General features: G+C 40.4%; 1 protein-coding gene across 4 annotated transcripts in view; it reads right to left on the bottom strand.

Moving 5' to 3' along the window:
* The window catches only part of clcn2c (chloride channel 2c), a 197,781-nt gene that overhangs the window by 138,154 nt on the left and 38,700 nt on the right, over positions 1–20,927 (bottom strand). For all 4 annotated transcript variants that reach the window (XM_072455762.1, XM_072455779.1, XM_072455771.1 and 1 more), the window contains exon 2: positions 17,110–17,248. In XM_072455762.1, coding sequence (XP_072311863.1) covers positions 17,110–17,248 — 139 coding nt within the window. The remainder of the gene's footprint in view (positions 1–17,109; positions 17,249–20,927) is intronic.

Genomic DNA, 20,927 nt, shown 5'->3' with positions numbered 1-20,927 from the left:
GACTGTAGGCAAATTCTTATTTTTTTTACTTTGAAGGCAAAAAAAAAAGATCCAAATTTTGTCATTTTTTGAGTCGGAGTGACCACCAGGGGTCAGGCTTCAACAGTCAATGACGGAAAACGTCTCTATCACGAAGGCGAGCGGGGGGAACATGCGGGGGACACGGGCGCCGCCATGTTTGTTGTGATGACGCTGCTGGGCGTGTTTCAATCCCAGAATGCATTTTGCGCAAGTCAAATTTCACACCCTGACAGAGCCTGGCATTACTCTGGAGATGTCAGTGGCGCCGATAAGGGTAAATCAACTAGTTAAAGGCAAAATGAAGACTACTACGCGCATTCCGATTAGTAACAGATGCACGTGGAGGACTGAAAATGAAGACATGTGTTTCGCGGTGAGTTCTCAGTTCTTTGAGATGAAAGTCAATTTGACAAGCGTGATAAAAATATTTGACACGGTGGTTCAGGACAGACCGGTCGGTGAGTCTGCGAAATAATTGAAAAATAAAAGATTTTGACGTTTTTTCAACAAAATGCTGATATTTAGTTTTCAGTCGGCTAGTTTCATAGCGGGTCGGTCGGGTTACGGCAAACAGACATTATTTTGCTCAGCCTGATAAAACATCTTTATGGTTCAGATTGTCGTCCATGTTGAGGAAGTAAAAAACAATTTGAAAGTATAATTCGCTCAGTTCAGTCTCGTTTTTAGTCCACTCGAGCTGACGTTGAGTGCAGTAACTGATCAACACTTTAGCTCGAGTTTCTTCTCATTTGATCCCGCATTACTTTGGAAAAACATTCAGGATTTACAACGGGAAAAAGCAGCGAGTTAACATCACGTCCTGCAGAGTTTGTGGCCTTTGTCGTGGAGTATGGCGCCTGCTGATTGGGTAAATGCAGGGCCAACCCGAGTGAAGAGCGTTTCTCCAGCGTAATCCAATCAGCGCCGACTCCGGGGCTGTAATTTCAAACTGTAAAGTACGTGACGGCGGATCGGACGTTGCCGAAACCGCAGCCATTACCACGTTATTTCTCAAGTGCGGATTACGTGCGATTTCTGCTCGATGTCCATCAATGTCAAACTAAACGGACGTTTGTGCCGGTTCGCCGCGTTCAGTGATGACTTTCTCTAAAGCACATTTTATGCAGTTATTCAAATCACTGTTCAAGAGCCAATGGGGCGTGATATTTTAATTATGTTACTTCATATTTGAATTCATGTACTTCATTTCAAACCGTACCTGGAGTTTGTGTTTTGAAGAAGTGCTTAATATTCACATTTTTGCATATTGTTTATGGTTAGTATTCAAAAAGAGGTGATGCAAAAGAGATGGTGATATTTCTGCGCTTTTGTGATTCATGTCAAAGACGTTTCACATTTGTCTGATAATTAAACGTGAACAAATATGTTTTAAACACATTTCCGTTGGATTGACAGAATATGATCTCCAAAATTAAAACTGAGATATAGTTTGTCACTTTCGTCCTTCGTTTTGATTCATTTTATAACAATAATTGCATTTGAGGGTTAATGTCTTAATCTGTCGTTAGTGAAAAGTATTGATTCTCATGCAAAATGAATCACTTCAATTCTTACTTTTTTTTTATTTAATACTTTAATACATTTTTGAAACTCATGGTTTAGATTTTGGTTTATATGTGCTTATTTTTTATTTGTTTTAGGTCAGTTAATGTTAGGGCTGGGTAATTTATTCAAAGAGTATTTGGGAGGTCAGATGTTTGAATATGATTAAAAATAAAAGCCATTTTTAATCAGTTTTTGGAGATAAAATATAATTGAAAGTCCAGATCGAACAATAAGAATAAAAATAAAAAATAAAATAAAAATAAATGAATGAATAAATAAAATATTTAATTAATACAATTTATTTAAAAAAATAAAATATAAAAAATACCATTTAGAAAATAAAAATAAAACAGAACATTTTTCCCATATAATCCATCCAAAAATTCTTTGTGTAGTGTTTCAATGCATTTAAAAATAAAACTCATTGGTATCATACTATCATTATCATATTGATCGATATTGCAATAGCTCGACATAAACATCACTTCGTAATCCAAACAAAATCAGTGGTATTGCTAATCAAGTGACCATCTACTATAAGAAATACCAAGACTACGGTGTTCAAGGGAGTTCAGACCAAAGCCGTGCATAAATCTGCATCTTTAAGTTTCTGAAACATCAATACATGGAGAGGGATAAATGAAAGGGAAAAACTGCACTAGATGGATCTTCTTGGCGACAAACACATTTGTTGCTTTATCCTTGAACGACCTTCCCTGATGAAATGCACTGACTGTTTTCCCCAAGTTAATTAAAAATGTAAATTCTTCCTCTGTTCTGCTCAATTTGACTAAACGACTGAGACGGCGTGAGACGAAGAATTGGAAAAGCTGCCAAATCTCAGGCGCGGCACAACTGAGGGTTTAGCTTCACACGATATCGAGGAGAAAACGCACAAATCTCCTTTTATTTATCTCGACTTTGCGGACATTTATAAAACACTGCGCTCCGTTGGCTTTGAAACATTTGTATCGTGACAACACTAGCCATGAATGAACAAAATACAAAACTCAATTTGGATAATAGGAGATGGCTCAATACTAAATACTGATTTTATACAACAATAATAATAAAAAACAATGTCATTTTCAGCACAAAATTACAGCAGTTTCTTCAGTATTATCACGAGGTTGCATTAATTTAAGTAGAGATCAATGAGTTCTTGACATGCACAATAGGGAAAAGTTTTCAGACACTTTTACTTGTACTTAAGTAATAATTGACACTGTAACATTACAATAACTTGACTCAAGACTGAAAGTGAGAAAAACTTTCCGTTGACCACTTTCTTGCACCACTCCTCCTGATAAGATTTAGTTTTTCCATTTTTTAGTCTATGCTATAAAAGGACAAAACATAAGAATAAAGATCCAGACAGTTATAGTACCGTATTTTCTGGACTATGAGTCGCACCCTTTTTCATCGTTCGGCCGAGGTACGAATTATACTCCAGAGCGATATTATCACATTATTATATCATTTTGTTCATCATTTTCACACTGGAAACTGCATTTCACGTGGATGATTATTTTCACACTGATAACCACAAGAGGGCGCTCTAGGCTCCAAGCGACGCAGAAGAAGAATCTGCACTTCCTCTTCCTCTGGAGTTTTGTGGAGTTGTTTAGAAGTGACACAGAGGAGGAAGAATTCAGTGGATTTAGTGATTTGGGGTAAAACTGATGCTTTGCTAAACTTGTTAGCATGTTCTTTATGCTATAGTTATCTGAATAACTGTTCATTTGTTACGTTAACATACCAGACACTTACCACAGTTCTGTCTGTGCCTCATGTAGCTGAAGGTGTTAGCGTTAGCATACGTCATGTAGCCGAAGGTGTTAGCGTTAGCATACGTACATCTATTCACCATGTTCTCTCATCTGTTATTATTTTAAATGTCATTTTTTGACTGATGCGACTTATAGCAATGAAAATACTGTACTGCAGAAGTGGCGTTTAATTATATATATATATATATATATATATATATATAGATAGAGATATATAGATATAGAGATATATATATATTAAATAGATATAGAGATATATATATATTAAATAGATATAGAGATATATATATATTAAATAGATATAGAGATATATATATATATATATCTCTATCTATCTATCTATATCTATATCTATATCTATATATGTTTTGAAGTAACAGTACTCTTGAGTTAGATTTCTGCCTACTCGACCAACCTGCCATCAAAACTGCTTCAAAACATCGATAAGCAATAAAATACTGTAGCAAGGGATGTGAAGATTATCAGTTTAATCAATAATCGTGATTATTAAAAGCAAAGTATTTTTGTTCAATATACAGCCCAAAAAATGACATAAATGTTAACTTTTTTTTTAATCCATCTATATTTGTCATATTTAACTTTATTTTGTTTTTCAGAGAGTTATATGTTGTAAAGCCGCTCACAAACTTGAGGAACAGTTCGTGTCAGAGCGTGAGAATGAAAGTCACAGTAATCGTGAATAATCGTTAAATCGTGATGTTTTTTCCTCAACAGTAAAACTCACATTTGATACTGTGACATCACTAACTGTAGCTCAGATTGCCGTGGCGATGACTAGTTTATTATTTGTCGCTTGTTGACCACTTCAGCAGCAGAACGAGGTGTGTGTGTGTGTGTGTGTGTGTTCGTGTGTGTGTGTGTGTGTGTGTTCATAAGTGTGTTCATAAGTGTGTTCATGTGTGTGTTCATGTGTGTGTTCATGTGTGTGTTCATGTGTGTGTTCATGTGTGTGTTCATGTGTGTGTTCATAAGTGTGTTCATAAGTGTGTTCATAAGTGTGTTCATAAGTGTGTTCATAAGTGTGTTCATAAGTGTGTTCATAAGTGTGTTGACGTGGATGTGCGTCCGTGTGGCAGCTCTCGTCACATCAGTGAGTGACAGCGCTGCGTTTGAGCATCAGCCTGTCACTGTAGTAACACTGAATATACATTGTCTCGTACATTTACTTGAATAACAGAATATGTGCTTCATAACTGTACAGTGCATGTCCAGACAAGACGAGTAAGAGCTGAGAATTTTGATATGTACATCTTCTGTGGAGAGATATTTGGTTGATGTACAGCTACCGTACTTTTCAGACTTCAAGCCGCTACTCTTTCCGCACGCTTTGAACCCTGCGGCGCAGACAACGGTGCATCTAATGTATAGATTTCTACAGGCTCACGGCCACCGGGGGCACTCTAGCAGGACCCGTTTTACACACTGTAGAAGAAGACGTCAGTGGACCGTGGTCTCCGTTTTGGAGCTTCAAAACGATGTGTGTTTTATTACAATCCGACTCAAATTCACAGAGAAATGAGTCTAATGAGGAAGTGAATCTAGACGCGGCTGAGCACAAAGACACACGGGTTTACTTGAATAACAGCTTAATAATTGTACAGCGCACGTTCATATAAGAGTTTAAACGTATATTGTATGCATTTCCCAAATTTGAAATGGGATTTTTGATCATTCGGATATGTACATCTTCTGTAGTGAGATATTTGGTTGGTATACAGCTAATTCATGACTCAAATACTGAATTCAAATGATTCAACGATGAATTGTGAGCACCGTCTTTCTTTGCTGCTTCTACAAAGTCCAAATGAAAATGTCTTTGCCTCGTGTCGTTTCCCAGAGCAGTTCTTAGGTCTGAATCTACTGCAATTATAAAGAAAATTCACCTATCAATAACCCTTAAATAGCATCGGTCCGCGGTTATCGGGCTAAAAGAAACTCATCGTGGGAAATAATTAAGAAATGTGAGGAAAGTAGAAAAAGCTTCAGTTGTAGTCATCTGGACTCAGTTTGAAAAAATAGACGTTTCGACTCTCATCCAATACTCTGTAATACAGAGGCCGGTCTATCGCTTCCTCTTTTTCCAGCCTTTGTAAACAGTCTATCACTTTCTTCTTGTAGCCACTGGTCGGATCTCTTTTCAAGCGCTCGTATGTGGTCGTGTCCTCGAGGAGGGTGTGGACTTTGGCTTCGTAATCAGCTGCGTTGAGAATCACAGTGCAACGTCCCTTGTCTGCTGGGAGGATGTTGATGCTATGATCTTTTTCCAGTGCTGAAAGTGCTTTCCTCTCTTCAGCTGTGATATTTGAAGGCGGTGGTTTGGCACTCTTCAGGGTCGCTGTGACACGTAACCTCAGGTCTGTAGCCTCCGATTCAGTCATTTTGTTGTTCCTAATTGCAGTTTCAGTGGCTGTGATGTAGTCCTCTGTAGGGATAGACACTGTATTACAGACTGTATCCTGGTGAAGCCATGCCTTGCATTTATGGCCTTCCAAAAATACACAAAAAGGAGGTTCCACTCAGACCCATGGTGTGCAGCACAGATTCCATCACCTACAATGTGGCCAAGCATTTAACAACTATATTGGCTCCGCTTGTGGGGAATTCGGAACATCATGTGGAAAACACGCACAACTTTGTGGATAAAGTGAAACATCTCCAACTGGACCCAGATGACCTCATGGTTTCATATGATGTTGTGTCCCTGTTCACCTGCATCCCGACCACTGATGCAGTAGCAGCAGTGAGGATCAGACTGCAGGAAGACACCACCCTACAGGAAAGGACCAAACTGACACCGGAACACATATGTAAACTGTTGGACATCTGTCTGAACACCACTTACTTTCAATTCCGGGGACAATTTTACAGACAGATTCATGGCTGTGCCATGGGCTCGCCCGTCTCTCCCATAGTGGCCAACCTGTACATGGAGCACTTTGAGAAGAAGGCACTGTCCTCATTCTCAGGCATAGCTCCAAAACTGTGGCTCCGCTATGTCGATGATACTTTTGTAACAATCAAGAAACAAGAGCTGGAAACCTTCTCTGATCACATCAATGCGGTGGACCCACATATCAGGTTTACAAGAGAAGATGCTAAGGAGAATCGCTTGGCCTTTCTTGATTGTTCCACGATCAGAGGAGAGGACGGGAAACTCCAAATAGAAGTATATAGGAAACCTACACACACGGACCAGTATCTGCTCTTTGGTTCCAACCACCCACTACAGCACAAGCTGGGGGTGATCAGAACCTTACAACACAGAGCTCAAGGTGTGCCCACCAGCTCAGAGGGCAAGAAGAAAGAGGAAAAACATGTCCGAAATGCCCTCTCAGCCTGTGGTTACCCCGCTTGGGCCCTCAACAGAGTGAAGAGAACCAAGAAGCAGGACAAAAGGGAAACTGAACAGAGAAGGAAGGGTGTTTCTATCCCTTATGTCTCTGGCCTGTCGGAAAAACTGCAGAGAATTTTTAGACAACACGAAGTCCCTGTTTATTTTAAACCAGGAAACACTTTAAGACAAAAACTGGTTCACCCAAAGGACAAGTTGCCGACTCAAAAACAGAGCAATGTAGTTTATTCGATCCAATGCAGTGAAGAAAGTTGTAAAGAACGTTACATAGGTGAGACGAAACAGCCTCTACACAAGAGGCTTTATCAGCACAGAAGAAATACTAGTTCAGGACCACAGAGCGCCGTGCATCTCCATCTTGAAGCCTCTAATCACTCGTTTGAAGACGGTGAGGTGAAGGTTTTAAGCAGGGAGAAAAGATGGTTTGAAAGAGGAGTCAAGGAAGCTATTTTTGTTAAAAAAGAAAGACCTTCTTTAAACAGAAATGGAGGGCTTAGGTTTCATCTTCCTGTTATTTATAATGGGATTCTGAACCCCTGGAAAGGTAAAGGACATTCAGATGCTAATCAGGTACTCAGGGTAGTTGAGCCAGGGTCTCACAAAAACAAAGAGGATTCTAATAGCCCATTAAGATTCTGAATAGGCTAGCTCGGTAGATACAAGGGGGAGTTTCTGTTGAAACAAACAACTCTTTCTACTTCAGGAAGGCTCCTCCCAATGGGCGGGTCTTACCACAGAACAGCATTAATATCGGAGTTCTCGACCTAAATTCTGTTATTGACAATGACCCTTGGATGAGAGTCGAAACGTCTATTTTTTCAAACTGAGTCCAGATGACTACAACTGAAGCTTTTTCTACTATGGAAAACGCCTGGACGAATGAGGGATTACACAGACAAATGTGAGGAAAGTTAAAATGAACTACATACTGTACGATAAGTATTTGGGACGGGTTTTTGTAGTAAGTATATCTTGGGTACATGAAATCATTACCGAAATACATTTGTACTTTGTTTATGGAAAGAGCTAATAAAAAAAAGGAAAAAAATATATTGACAGTCCTACTTTTTTTTAGTATGGCTGGGCAATATGGGGGGAAAAATTTATATTTCCGCCCAAATATATGTACTTTTTTCCATTCATATTGACCAATCTTTATTTCTGATTCAACAAAATAATTCTAGGGAATAAGAATCAGTGCAACATTTAAAGAACTTAAAGAAACAGCAGTTTATTAAAGCACAAAACAGGGTTCCTTTTACATTAAAATACATCATTTCCACACTTTTTTAACAACATCAATTCCATCCGACAAATCCATCTTTTTTTCACGTCATTTGAAGTGGAACACGAAGCGGCGTGAAGGAAACCGATCAGAACATCACACCGTGGATCTCTTCAACAATCTGGACCGATCTGGGTTCTGCCGCTCAAACCTGGTCCCGAGTTGGACTTGAGGCCAGGGATCCTTCCATCGTGTCCGTGGCAGTAGTTTCAAGGCCCAGAGTCACAGTTCCAAAGGTCGAAAACAACCTGCCACTTGAGCCGCTCGGCAACCGCAATTCCCCCCGACGTTCTCCTTCTCTCCGGATTATTAATGCATTTGAACAGTTTGGATATAATTCTCCTCGAAAGTTCTGCCTGTACAAAAAAACGACGTTGTCAAACGGAATCGCCGTGTTCTCCAGTGAATAATTCAAACTTGGGTTCTCGGCGCCTCGTCTTCTGCAGTATCGGGGCTCCTGCGTCCTCCGGTCACCTGAATATTTCATGGCCGTTCTGCCCGTCCGGGGACATCCAGCTCGCCGGCGTAATAAAATCTACCGCTTGTGTAACGCTCGCCTTTTTAACCCCGCCTCGTTCATCAATTCGATTTGAAACGGCCGGCGACGTATTAGCCGCAGTATTGTTATGCCATCAACCTTTAAAAAAAAAACAAAAAAAAGCAAACAATAACGGCAAATCTGATTGCGGAGCGTGCGGAGGGAGGACGGGCAATCCGATTACGCCCGTCGCCGGCTGAAAACGGTATCAACCTGGCGCTCGTTCCAAGTGATGCTAAATGTCACAGTGTTGCAACGGTATTCGCTTTGTCCTTTGGAGCGAGGCGGAGGAATCGCACCGTGTCTCCCGGAGAGGATGACATGTCCCTCTCCAGTCGCTCAGAAGGGCTCACCGACGCTGCACAGCTCAATGGCGCCCCCGGGTGGTCAGACACAGTTAAGGATTCAGAGCAAAGCAAAAAGGGACTGAAGTGGAGGGAAGTGATCAGAGAAGGTGTCCGCTGTCGTCTGGTTCTACAGATCTTTGTAGATGATGGGAGCATGAGTTCGTCCGTCATGGTGGCAACGTATTGTTAGTTGTTTTAGGTGTTTTAAAGTTCATCTGTGCTCTGGGATTAGAATCTGTCGTTTTCTCTTGCCAACAAATCTTTAAAAATAGTAGATCATTGAGTCGCAGACTGCACAGTTTATGATACATCTTATTTGACTAAATAAGTTTGTACGATTGCTAATCTTATTGCTTTTTTCTTTTGTAGAAGTAAACTTATTGGATGTTTTGTAGTCGTTTCTACATATGTCAACACAGTATATTAGGCAAAACGAACATATAAATACATGTTAAGACACTGTAAAACACTATTAGATTCAACTGTTCTGGGACCAGTTTTGGACCACGAGTGAAGAACGCCTTTTATTTTGAAAAGTTAAAACCCGACCACTGAGTTTGACGAAACGGTTTGTTCTTTGTTCTTCACTCGGATGTTAGTGATATAATATGAATATTCTTGAGCGGGGCTGAAACAAGTTAACCGATTAATCGACTGAGGTAATCGTCAACTCAACTCAATTGTTTCCTGGTTTATAGTCGGACTCCAAACTTCGCCGCGTCCCGAGTGAAGATTCTTCATGACTCGGACAAAGCGAGACTCAAAGTAAAAGTACACGGGATGTCGTCACCTCAACTTCATCCGTGTCCAGTTTAGTAAAAGTCAGATATTTTACCATAATAATATAATCACGGCAATTTTCGTTCTAAACTAATAATCTGTTCATCAAAAGAATAATCACTAGAGTAATTAATTAAGCAAGGTTATTGTTTTCTTTTCTGCTTTTACATTACACGAAAACGCGACTTTAAAAGAATGAACCACTTTATTTAAACAACTATTAGTCGCACATCTTTACTCATTTAGATTTAGACATAATTTACAATAAATCTGTGCGGTTCAGTTCACAAGTTTGTAATCAACCTAAAAAATAAAAACAAATCTGTGATGACATGTTTTTACATTTTGAGCTAAAATTCAAAACTATATTTATTGTAACTAACGAATTTTAGTTCAATGATTCGTCCAACTTTTCAGAGGCACTTGACAGGGTTTTTGCTCTTCTAAAATCAGACTTTTCAAGTAACGTCAATGTAATATATGCTAAATCATGCGCCGCACTTGGATTAGCATAAATTCTGATTAGCATAAATTCTGACATTAGCATTTGACGGCCTTTCAGATTATGTTTAACAAACGCACAGCATCGGCGAAAACCCCCGAGTAAGACAAAGTGCCGCGTGGAAACCTTTGACCATTAAGACATCTTCATTATGACTTTGTGAGAAGGGTTTTTGATCTAATGAGGACGTAGTGCGATGCCTGGACAGCAGCAGTCGGGGGTCAGAGGTGGTACAGAGCGGGACATGAGCGATGGGGAGCATGAAGACCAGCCGGCCTTAAAAGTCACGGTGTCAAAGCTAAAGGCGAGTTACGGGACACAAAAGAATACGTTTGTACTTCTGAGCCCTGACGCTGCACTTTACATGACGCACACGCTGTAATATTTTCTGGTCCCCTGCCCAATCGGATCAATGCTGAATTGTACAGCCGTCTCTCAGCATTCAACAACTGGTTATCCAGATGGTGCCCTCAAAACAACGTTGTCTTTATTGATAACTGGAGTGCGTTTTGGGGAAAGCCCGGGCTCATACGCAGGGATGGCATCCATCCGACTTCGGAGGGTACATCCCTATTAGTTCGGAATTTGACCGATAGTCTTAGTCGTGTTAAGTGACCATCTAGGGATGAGCCCCAGGTGCAGAGCAGCAGTTCAAGACGCTCCTCTGTCGCTGAACTCTCGCCCGTTCTGTTACCTGTGAAGTGTTCAGATTCAAGACAGATAGAGACTGTGTGTGTCCCTCGTGTCCCTCGTGTCCCTCGTACAAATAATGCCAAAAAGTCACATCTCAGAAAAAATATTTCAGGCGTCAGACCAAATAACTTAAGGAAAATAACAATCACAAATACACAAATGAATAAACACGTAAAATGTGGACTGCTAAACATTAGAGCAATTTCCTCCAAATCGCTCTTAGTTAATGAATTAATTAGTGACTATAACATAGATCTTCTAGCTCTAACTGAAACGTGGCTTCAACAAGACGACTACGTCAGACTAAATGAGTCCACCCCACCCAGCCATGTTAACTTTCAGACTGCCAGGAGCACAGGCCGAGGTGGTGGTGTGGCAGTGATCTCCCACTCAAGCCTACTCATGAGCCCTAAAACTAACAATGCATTTCACTCATTTGAAAGCCTTATGCTGTCAATCACATGTCCAAATATGAAAAACCAAAAAGGAGTTTTGTTCATAGTTATCTACCGACCTCCTGGTCCCTACTCAGAGTTTTTAACAGAGTTTTCTGACTTTATATCAAACTTAGTGTTAGCCTGGGATAAAATAGTTATAGTTGGAGACTTTAATATCCACGTGAACATGAGTGATGACGCTCTCAGTAATGCCTTCAGCGCCTTGTTAGACAGCATTGGTTTCACTCAGAATGTAAATAAACCGACTCACACTCACAAGAACACTCTGGATCTTGTCCTAACGTATGGAACAGAGATTAGTGACCTCATTGTCCTCCCTCAAAACCCTATATTGTCAGATCATTTCCTAATTACCTTTCAGTTTATTCTTAAAGATCATCCAGTCCCACAAAATAAAGTTATAATGAAAAGGACAATATCTGAAAAATCTATCTCAAAATTCAAAGAAATAATAGAGCCAATATTCAGTGACATGTCATGTGATCCTGCTGAGAACAGTTTTAGTCCCAGTTTAAGTGATCAATGTGTCGACTTGACCATGAATTCTCTGAAGTCTGCTCTTGACGTTGTCGCGCCGTTAAAACAGAAGGTCATTAGGCCAAAGCGCGCCTCCCCATGGTACAACCAAGAACTGCGTTCACATAAACAAAGAGTTAGAAAGTTAGAGGGATTATTTCGTCGCTCTCACACCGAAGAATCCCTAAAAGCATGGAAAAGTTGCCTGCTGTCCTATAAGCAGGCTCTGCGTAAGGCCCAAACCAGATATTATTCAAATCTAATAGAAGTCAACAAAAGTAACACTAAATTCCTTTTCAGCACTGTAGCTAGGCTAACAAACCGTCACAGTGCAGTAGAGCCCTAAATCCCAGCTACACTTAGCTCTGATGATTTCCTCCTATTTTTTAATAATAAAATAAAAACAATCAGAGATAAATTAGATGAAATTACCCCCGCTATTAGCCCTGAACTAGCCCAAGCTGTAAATCTAACGTCCCATATAAATCCACCTGTAAACCTAGAAAGGTTCACAGCTGTTGATCAAGCAGAGATAACTTCAGCCATTATGTCCTCTAAAAGCTCAACTTGTGTCCTAGACCCCATTCCAAGCAGACTCCTCAAAGACATTCTTCCCCTAATTATAGACCCTATTCTTAATATAATAAATACTTCACTCGAAAGTGGCTATGTTCCACAGTCCTTCAAACATGCAGTCATTAAACCTCTTCTGAAAAAGCCTAATCTAGATCCCGACCTATTGGTAAACTACAGACCTATTTCAAATCTTCCCTTCGTCTCTAAAATCCTTGAAAAAGTTGTAGTAAAACAGCTTTGTCGCCACCTGCAGGACAATAACTTATTTGAAGTTTTCCAGTCAGGGTTCAGAGCCCACCACAGCACTGAAACTGCACTAGTTAAAGTCACAAATGATTTGTTATTAGCCGCTGACGATGGACTGGTCTCAATCCTGGTTCTGTTGGACCTCAGCGCAGCGTTTGACACCATTGACCACAACATTCTACTGCAGAGGTTAGAATGTGATGTAGGTGTTGGAGGAACAGCCCTCAGCTGGTTTAAATCCTATCTATCTGATAGGTTCCAATTTGTTAATGTAAACCAGAGCTCCTCACCAAGCTCTAAAGTAATTCACGGTGTGCCACAGGGTTCGGTACTCGGTCCAATTCTGTTTACTCTTTATATGCTACCATTAGGCAACATTATCAGAAAGCATGACATTAACTTCCACTGCTATGCAGACGACACTCAGCTGTATTTATCAATGAAACCTGATCAGAGCGATCAAGTAGACAGACTTAGTACTTGTGTGAAGGAGATAAAAACCTGGATGACACTAAACTACCTGCTTCTTAACCCTGAAAAAACCGAGGTCATTGTGCTTGGCCCTAAGCATCTACGAGACGCTCTATCTGAGCAGATAGTCACACTGGACAATGTCAGTGTAGCCTCCAGTTCTACTGTAAGAAACCTTGGAGTCTTATTTGACCAGGAGCTCTCATTTAAAGCTCATATAAATCAAGCTTGTAAAACAGCCTATTTCCATTTGCGCAACATCGCCAAAATCAGAAGAATCCTGCCTAAAAGTGATGCCGAAAAACTTATCCATGCATTTGTAACGACTAGATTAGACTACTGTAACTCCCTGCTTGCAGCGTGTCCTAAAAGCTCCATAAAAAGCTTTCAACTGGTTCAAAATGCAGCAGCAAGATTACTAACAGGAACAAAAAGAAGAGAGCACATTACGCCAGTGCTGAAGTCTCTTCACTGGCTCCCCGTCGAGTCTAGAATCAAATTCAAAATTCTACTCTTGACCTACAAAGCCATAAATGACATGGCCCCATCCTACCTCAAAGATGCTATAGAACCATATCATCCAAACAGAGCTCTTCGCTCTCAGAATGCCGGCCTTCTGGTGGTGCCAAGAGTCTCTAAAAGTACTGTAGGAGGTAGAGCGTTTAGCTACCAAGCCCCTGTGTTATGGAATCAGCTCCCGACCCATGTTAAATATGCTGACACAGTCTCTTCATTTAAGTCCAGGCTTAAAACGTTCCTCTTTGAAATCGCTTATGGTCAGAGTAGTTAGGAACAGAAAGATAAACCCACAGCTTCAGCTACGCTGCCCTAGGAGTAACTGTGCTGGGGGAAGTATGACAGCTTGAGCACTATCCTCTTCTTCTGACTACTTATGCTATCAAACAATATTTATTTTTTAATTCCACTTGCAAACTGTTCACCGCCTTCTTTTTCTTTCTCTCACTCCTGAGGACCTGTGGACCCAGATGTCCCTCTCCTGGTGAAGTGGTCCCTGCCCCATGTGGACGGTCCCTCATCTGCCTGAAGAGTGGCTCCAGTTCGCCTCAGTCGGTCCCTCATCTGCCTGAAGAGTGGGTCCAGCTCGCCTCCGACGGTGCCTCATCTACCTGAAGAGTGGGTCCAGCTCGCCTCCCACGGTCCCTCATCTGCCTGAGGAGTGGGTCCAGTTCGCCTCCGACGGTCCCTCTTCTGCCTGAAGAGTGGGTCCAGCTCGACTCAGACGGTCCCTCTTCTGCCTGAAGAGTGGGTCCAGCTCGACTCAGACGGTCCCTCATCTGCCTGAAGAGTGGGTCCTGCTCGACTCCGACGGTCCCTCATCTGCCTGAAGAGTGGGTCCAGCTCCAGTCTCCTTGTGTCCGTCTGTCCGTCTGTGAGAGTCGGATCTCTCCTTCACTGGAACTCCTCCAGGTTTCTACGCTTTTTTCCCCAAAGAGGTTTTTTTTGTAGTTTTTCCTGGCCGAGAAGGAGAGTCTAAGGACAGAGGACCCTGGGACATCGTCCCTCGCCACCACAGACATTGTCTGACTCCATCGCCACCACAGACATTGTTGATTCATTTCTCCCTGTGGCCCTCAGAGGCAACTGTTGTTGTGATTTTGGGCCTTACAAAAATAAATTGATTTGATGATTTGATTTGACACGCCTATTACTGCAAAACATGGGGATTTAACATAGAACTATACGATTTAACTGCGTTGAATTTAAATGTGACCCGATTTTGTCTCTTTTTGTGATGTTTGGTTTTGATTGTGTTCTTTTTATGTAGGTTTTCGCTCTTTGGTCGTGTGCTGTGTCGTTTTGTGTTTTATATTCTTGAAAAAAGATATGGAGGGAAAAATATTGTGATTATCCTCCCCAATGGCCCAGCTGTATTTGTAGTCATGGTTGCATTGGCTGGCACTCCTTTTATATTGCAAACTAATTATTAATTACAAAGTCATTATTATTTTCAGTTTTTTTCTAGAATTAGCTGAGAAAAGCCTGGGATTTGGAGCTCAGACTTTAAGAAATGGACCATTTTTGTCTTACTGACTCAAAGTCTGTCTTGTTTCTGTTCATAAACTTGAGATTTGATTATATTTAATTTGTTTGAAAAGGAAAAAAAAAATAGTATAAAACATAAATAAATAAAATACAAATAAATAAACAGTTGTGATTTTTTATTTATTTTTTGGAATTATATTTTAATATTAATGTGACCACTTTTGACAGACATTGCGACCGCTTCCAACCAGGAGCATCCGTGTCCAAAGGGTCCGACCGCCATCATCCTCATCCTGCTGAATCCTTCCAATTCGGACTTTTCTGAAATCCACATGAACTTTTGACAACTTCACTTTACTCCAGAGTCCACCAATCGGCACACGGGGGCGCCATGGGGTAAAATATCACCGCATCTGGCATTCGGTGCAAAAACATGACTGTAATCAATCATTTAAATGTATGGAGTAGACGTTCAACTTCAAAAAAACTGCAGGAGAACGTGCTGTGAGAAAAATAATGAAGAAGCTCTCATTTCCTTTTGCATTTTCCATTTACAGTCTGCGCTGGAGGATTCTTGTCTCATTCGTTCACGTTTATCATCTTACTTCGACATCAGAGCGGTATATTTTACACGATACTGATCCAGTTCTTGTTGTTTGGAGCGTTTGGAGACGAGGGAGTGGGCGACGAACCGGGAGAAGTGGGGTGTGGATGACCCGGCAGCCGAACCTGCACCCCACGCACGGACCTGCAGCGGCGAGCAAACCAGTTAAGAGCTGTGGTCAGAGCGCTGTAATGTGCTCGTCTGACCAGTAGAGGGTGTTCTAGAGACACGCGCAACAGGACATTTTGCACGGGAGGTTTGTCACTTCATCTGCACTATTTGAATAGACGACGCAGTTCAAACAGAGAACAAAGAGGATATAGATGTGCAGTTGAGTAGTCATGACAACACTGGTACTATGGTATTTATTTATTATTTGCTTTGACTCGGTACTTTCAGAATTTGACCATCAATTTGACCAAAAGCGCAAGAAAGTAGCCAACTAGTAAATCTATGGGTATTAAATGTTTGGGGGTGTAACAACTTTTTCTGTCCTGCTGTTTGAGTGTCTTTGTGGCAAAATTTTAAAATAAATAAAAAAATCAGTTTTATGAGTAAGTGTAAGGGAGAGTCTCTTATTATAAGCATTAACATAATTCATAAATCACCACATTTGCCACGATAAAGAAATAGAATACATGTCGATAGTGTTAGTTTAATAATGATGTAACTGTTCCAGACTGAAAGGACATTTTCAACAATTTGAAATGTTTTTGTTTTGTTTTTTAGGAAATAAGTGTGCAGCAGTTTCCAGCGGCGTGACAGAAAATCATAAATCCTTTAGAATCCCAAAAAAAATGACCGTATTTTCTAGACTACAAGTCGTTTTTTTTTATCATTTTGGCCTGGGTGCGACTTATACTTATATTTATACTTACATAAGTCGCTCCCGAGTATAAGTATATGATATTATTTGTTATTTTCACACTTGCAACCTTATTTCATACTCCAGTGCAACTTATGTATGTTTTTTTCTTCTCTAAACATTTTTTGGCTGGTCTGGTGCGACTTATACTCCAGTGCGACTTATAGTCCAGAAAACACGGTAGTCGAGTAATAAAAATGTTGGACGCTAAATGACCAAAGGCGTTTACAAATACAAAGAGAAAGAAGAGGAGAAGAAAGTAGTTCTTGAATCCGTTTGAAACCCGGACACGCCCTCGCTCAGTCACTCACCCCACTGAGATTTGGGGTGAGTGAAGGATAAATCCCCTTTACGTTCTGTTGTGACGCCTCGAACTCAAGAGGCCGGACGAAGACCACACACAGACACGCCCCCAAAAGAAAAGCAGGACTTCCTCAGCGACGATGGCGATGGCGTACACGTGCGGTCACTTACTGCGACACTTGGCGCAGCGGCCCTTGTCGTACTCCAGCAGGCTGCGGTTGCTCAGGGACCTCCTCTGGCCGCTCTCCCTGATGCGAGCTGCCTCTTCTTTGGCGAACACCCCCAGCTCCTGGGTGTAGCGCCCGTACATCTGAAACACACACACACACACACACAGACGTTAGACACAGGCCCATCAACGACCGGACACGTGGTCAAGGAGAGCTGACGGATGTATCGCCGTCAAACCGAAAGTCGTTCAAGCACAAATCTCATCACAAAATGTACTCAAGCAACAATAAGTACTGTATCAACGTTACATCGCGATTTAATGATTGTTGTTCTGGTCGTGATGTTAATAATCACAAATAAGAAAACACAAGGAAAGAAAAGGTAGGATTTAATGAACACATTAGCGGTGAAGCCAAACTTTCTGAATGATGAATTTGACATAAAAAGCAAGATAAAAAAGCACTTCACATTTAGAAGCAGAAATGACTTGATTTTGCTTCTAAAATTGTCACATTTCTTTAAATATAACTAAAAAAAAAAAATAATAATTTAGTTGAACTTTTTTTGAAACCCAATAATCTTGACATCCCTATTCACTGTATTTCCTTTTTTTATGCACAATGTTTGAGCAGGAAAGCGATGATGTAACTGACCACTTTCAAGTATTTAATTTGTCCTTTTTTTTAAATACAATATTGTACATTTAGAAATGGTTTTACTGGTACTTACGTTGGAGTTATTGTGTCAGTGGTTTAAAGCGGTTTCAATATCATCATTTATCAAGAAATCATTTTGTTCATACTTTTTGTCGACGAAATGGACGAAACCTAATGAATGAAGATTAAAATTGTATTTAGGTGTTTCATGTTTTATTTTACCTTCATATTATACCGTTTATGGAGCAAAAAACTCACAACAACCTAGAGTACACACACGGTAGCAGTTACGCAATGTGCCTGTATAAATACTGTAATACTAGGGAAACTGTTTGGGGAAAGGTTGATAGCGATCACATTTACATGAGTATATATACACACACACAAGTATATAAATAAATCCTTTAGAAAAACCCAGCCTTGTACAGTATATTCTATTTAACAAGGATAAAACCTTTGGAGTGAGATGTCGTAAGTTAGCAGAACTCAGGACAGGAAGTGAGTGCAGGGAGCAGAGTGCCCAGGCAGCAACTTTAACTTCCATTACAACTCTATCCACAGACTCTCACCAAACGTCTAATAAAGCATTAGTAATAAACACAAGTCTAAAATGACACAATATAAACCATAATAAGTTAAAGTAATTGATTCAAATTGTAGTCTAGCCTACCATCACGGGTTTAAACACAGGATTAGTTTGACATTTGATTTCCTGGTACGTAACAAATGCATGAGTTGATCAACAACAAAAACAAAGATGGTACAAAGATTAGATGAAGTAAATATTGTGATCATTAAGGTCACAACATAATCTAAAGAACTTAAGTTTTACCACAAAAAGTCACAAAATCCAATGTAAGCTCCAAAAAAGTCAATTTAAATGTACTTTTTTAATCTGGATATTTGTCACATTAAAGTAAGTTTATAACTTGCAAAACTAGATTAATGTAATCTATAAAACAATTTAAATGAAAGTGAAATCAAGGATTTTACAGTTGATGTCAGCGATTGTGGGAAGAAACCTCATCATTTTAAGATTATTCACAACATTTAGTTTATAACTTTTTAAGTCCAGAGGCTTTTAGTGAGAGCAGTGTGAAACGGGGGCGAAGAGCGGAGAGAATTGTCACCGCTGGAAATGTGTGCCAACCACTCAACCAAGGGAATCCTGGTACTTTCGACAAGAACATTTGATATGTTTTAGTCTTAATCTTTTTACAAGTACAATCCCTATATTCAATTTGAATCAACTTCCTCTTTTTAATCCAACTTCTATGCAGTCTGCGTCATTGCAATATATCTATGTATTTAGCCTGATTACCGTATTTCCCGGACTATAAGTAAGTTTGGGGAAATTTATTTGATAAAATCCAAGACCAAGAACAGACATTTCATCTTGAAATGCACTTTAAATAATAACACTTTAGAGAACATGGTGAATAGGTGTACGTATGCTAACGCTAACACCTTCAGCTACATGACGTATGCTAACGCTAACACCTTCAGCTACATGACGTATGCTAACGTTAACACCTTCAGCTAAATGACGTACGCTAACGCTAACACCTTCAGCTACATGACGTATGCTAACACCTTCAGCTACATGACGTATGCTAACGCTAACACCTTCAGCTACATGACGTATGCTAACGCTAACACCTTCAGCTACATGATGTATGCTAACGTTAACACCTTCAGCTACATGACGTATGCTAACACCTGCAGCTACATGACGTATGCTAACACCTTCAGCTACATGACGTATGATAACGCTAACACCTTCAAGCTACATGACGTATGCTAACACCTTCAGCTACATGACGTACGCTAATGCTAACACCTTCAGCTACATGACGTATGCTAATGCTAACATCTTCAGCTACATGACGTATGCTAACGCTAACACCTTCAGCTACATGACGTATGCTAACGCTAACACCTTCAGCTACATGACGTATGCTAACGCTAACACCTTCAGCTACATGACGTATGCTAACGCTAACACCTTCAGCTACATGACGTATGCTAACGCTAACACCTTCAGCTACATGACGTATGCTAACGCTAACACCTTCAGCTACATGACGTGTGCTAACGCTAACACCTCCAGCTACATGACGTATGCTAATGCTAACACCTTCAGCTACATGAGGCACAGACAGAACTGTGGTAAGTGTCTGGTATGTTAACGTAACATATGAACAGTTATTCAGATAACTATAGCATAAAGAACATGCTAACAAGTTTAGCAAAGCATCAGTTTTACCCCAAATCACTAAATCCATTGAATTCTTCTTCCTCTGTGTCACTTCTAAACAACTCCACAAACTTCAGAGGAAGAGGAAGTGCAGATTCTTCTTCTGCATCGCTTAGAGCCTAGAGCGCCCTCTTGTGGTTGTCAGTGTAATAATGAATAACGTCACATATAAGTCGCCCGGAGTCGCATAAAAGTCGCACCCCAGCCAAAACTATGAGAAAAAGACTTGCAGTCCGGAAAATACGGTAATCACAATTTTATCTTCTGACAATTCTTCTAGGTTCAGCTGAACGCTTTTCGGGCTAAACTGTGGTCAGGCGTGGGCACACATTCCACAGACCCATATGTGAACTGAAAGCAGGCGTTTAGGTAACCCCCAGACAGCTACAGTGCTTTCATGCTTTCACAAGAATGGTAAAGAGCTCCCCCTGTTGGCGTTGCAAGTTCGGTATCTGCCTCTATCTACTGGCGTTGCACCAATGAAATTTCCCCATGTGGGACAATAAAGGATTATCTTATCTTAAAGTTAGATACCGGTTACAAATTTAAACCATTTTGACAAGATGTGACGGCACAAAAGCCACCGCAACATTATCAAACGACACAGATCTAACAAATATCTGCGTCTTTGGAGTTTCCACTTGTGGTTGTTTGTCTTTTCAGGTTCAAAGGTTTGCTCAGGACTAGGAATGTCAAGATTATCAGGTGAATCGATAATCGTGATTGTTCAGGTCACAATGTAAGAACAACATTTTTTTTAAATCGAGACAGTGGTAGAAGCAAATTTAAGTAGGGTTAGGGATTATTGCCCTTTATGGGTACAAAAATGTTTTTTTAAATCACTAATATATGCCATAATTCAAGGCTTTCAGTCAAAATACTATGAGCTTTATTTTGCCTCCCAA

This window comes from Eucyclogobius newberryi, unplaced genomic scaffold, assembly GCF_026437365.1.
Source record: "Eucyclogobius newberryi isolate DKJ021-1_F unplaced genomic scaffold, fEucNew1.0.hap1 SCAF_10, whole genome shotgun sequence".
Taxonomy (NCBI): domain Eukaryota; kingdom Metazoa; phylum Chordata; class Actinopteri; order Gobiiformes; family Gobiidae; genus Eucyclogobius; species Eucyclogobius newberryi.
Note: the sequence above shows the minus strand (reverse complement) of the source record. Positions and strands in the feature narration are given on the sequence as shown.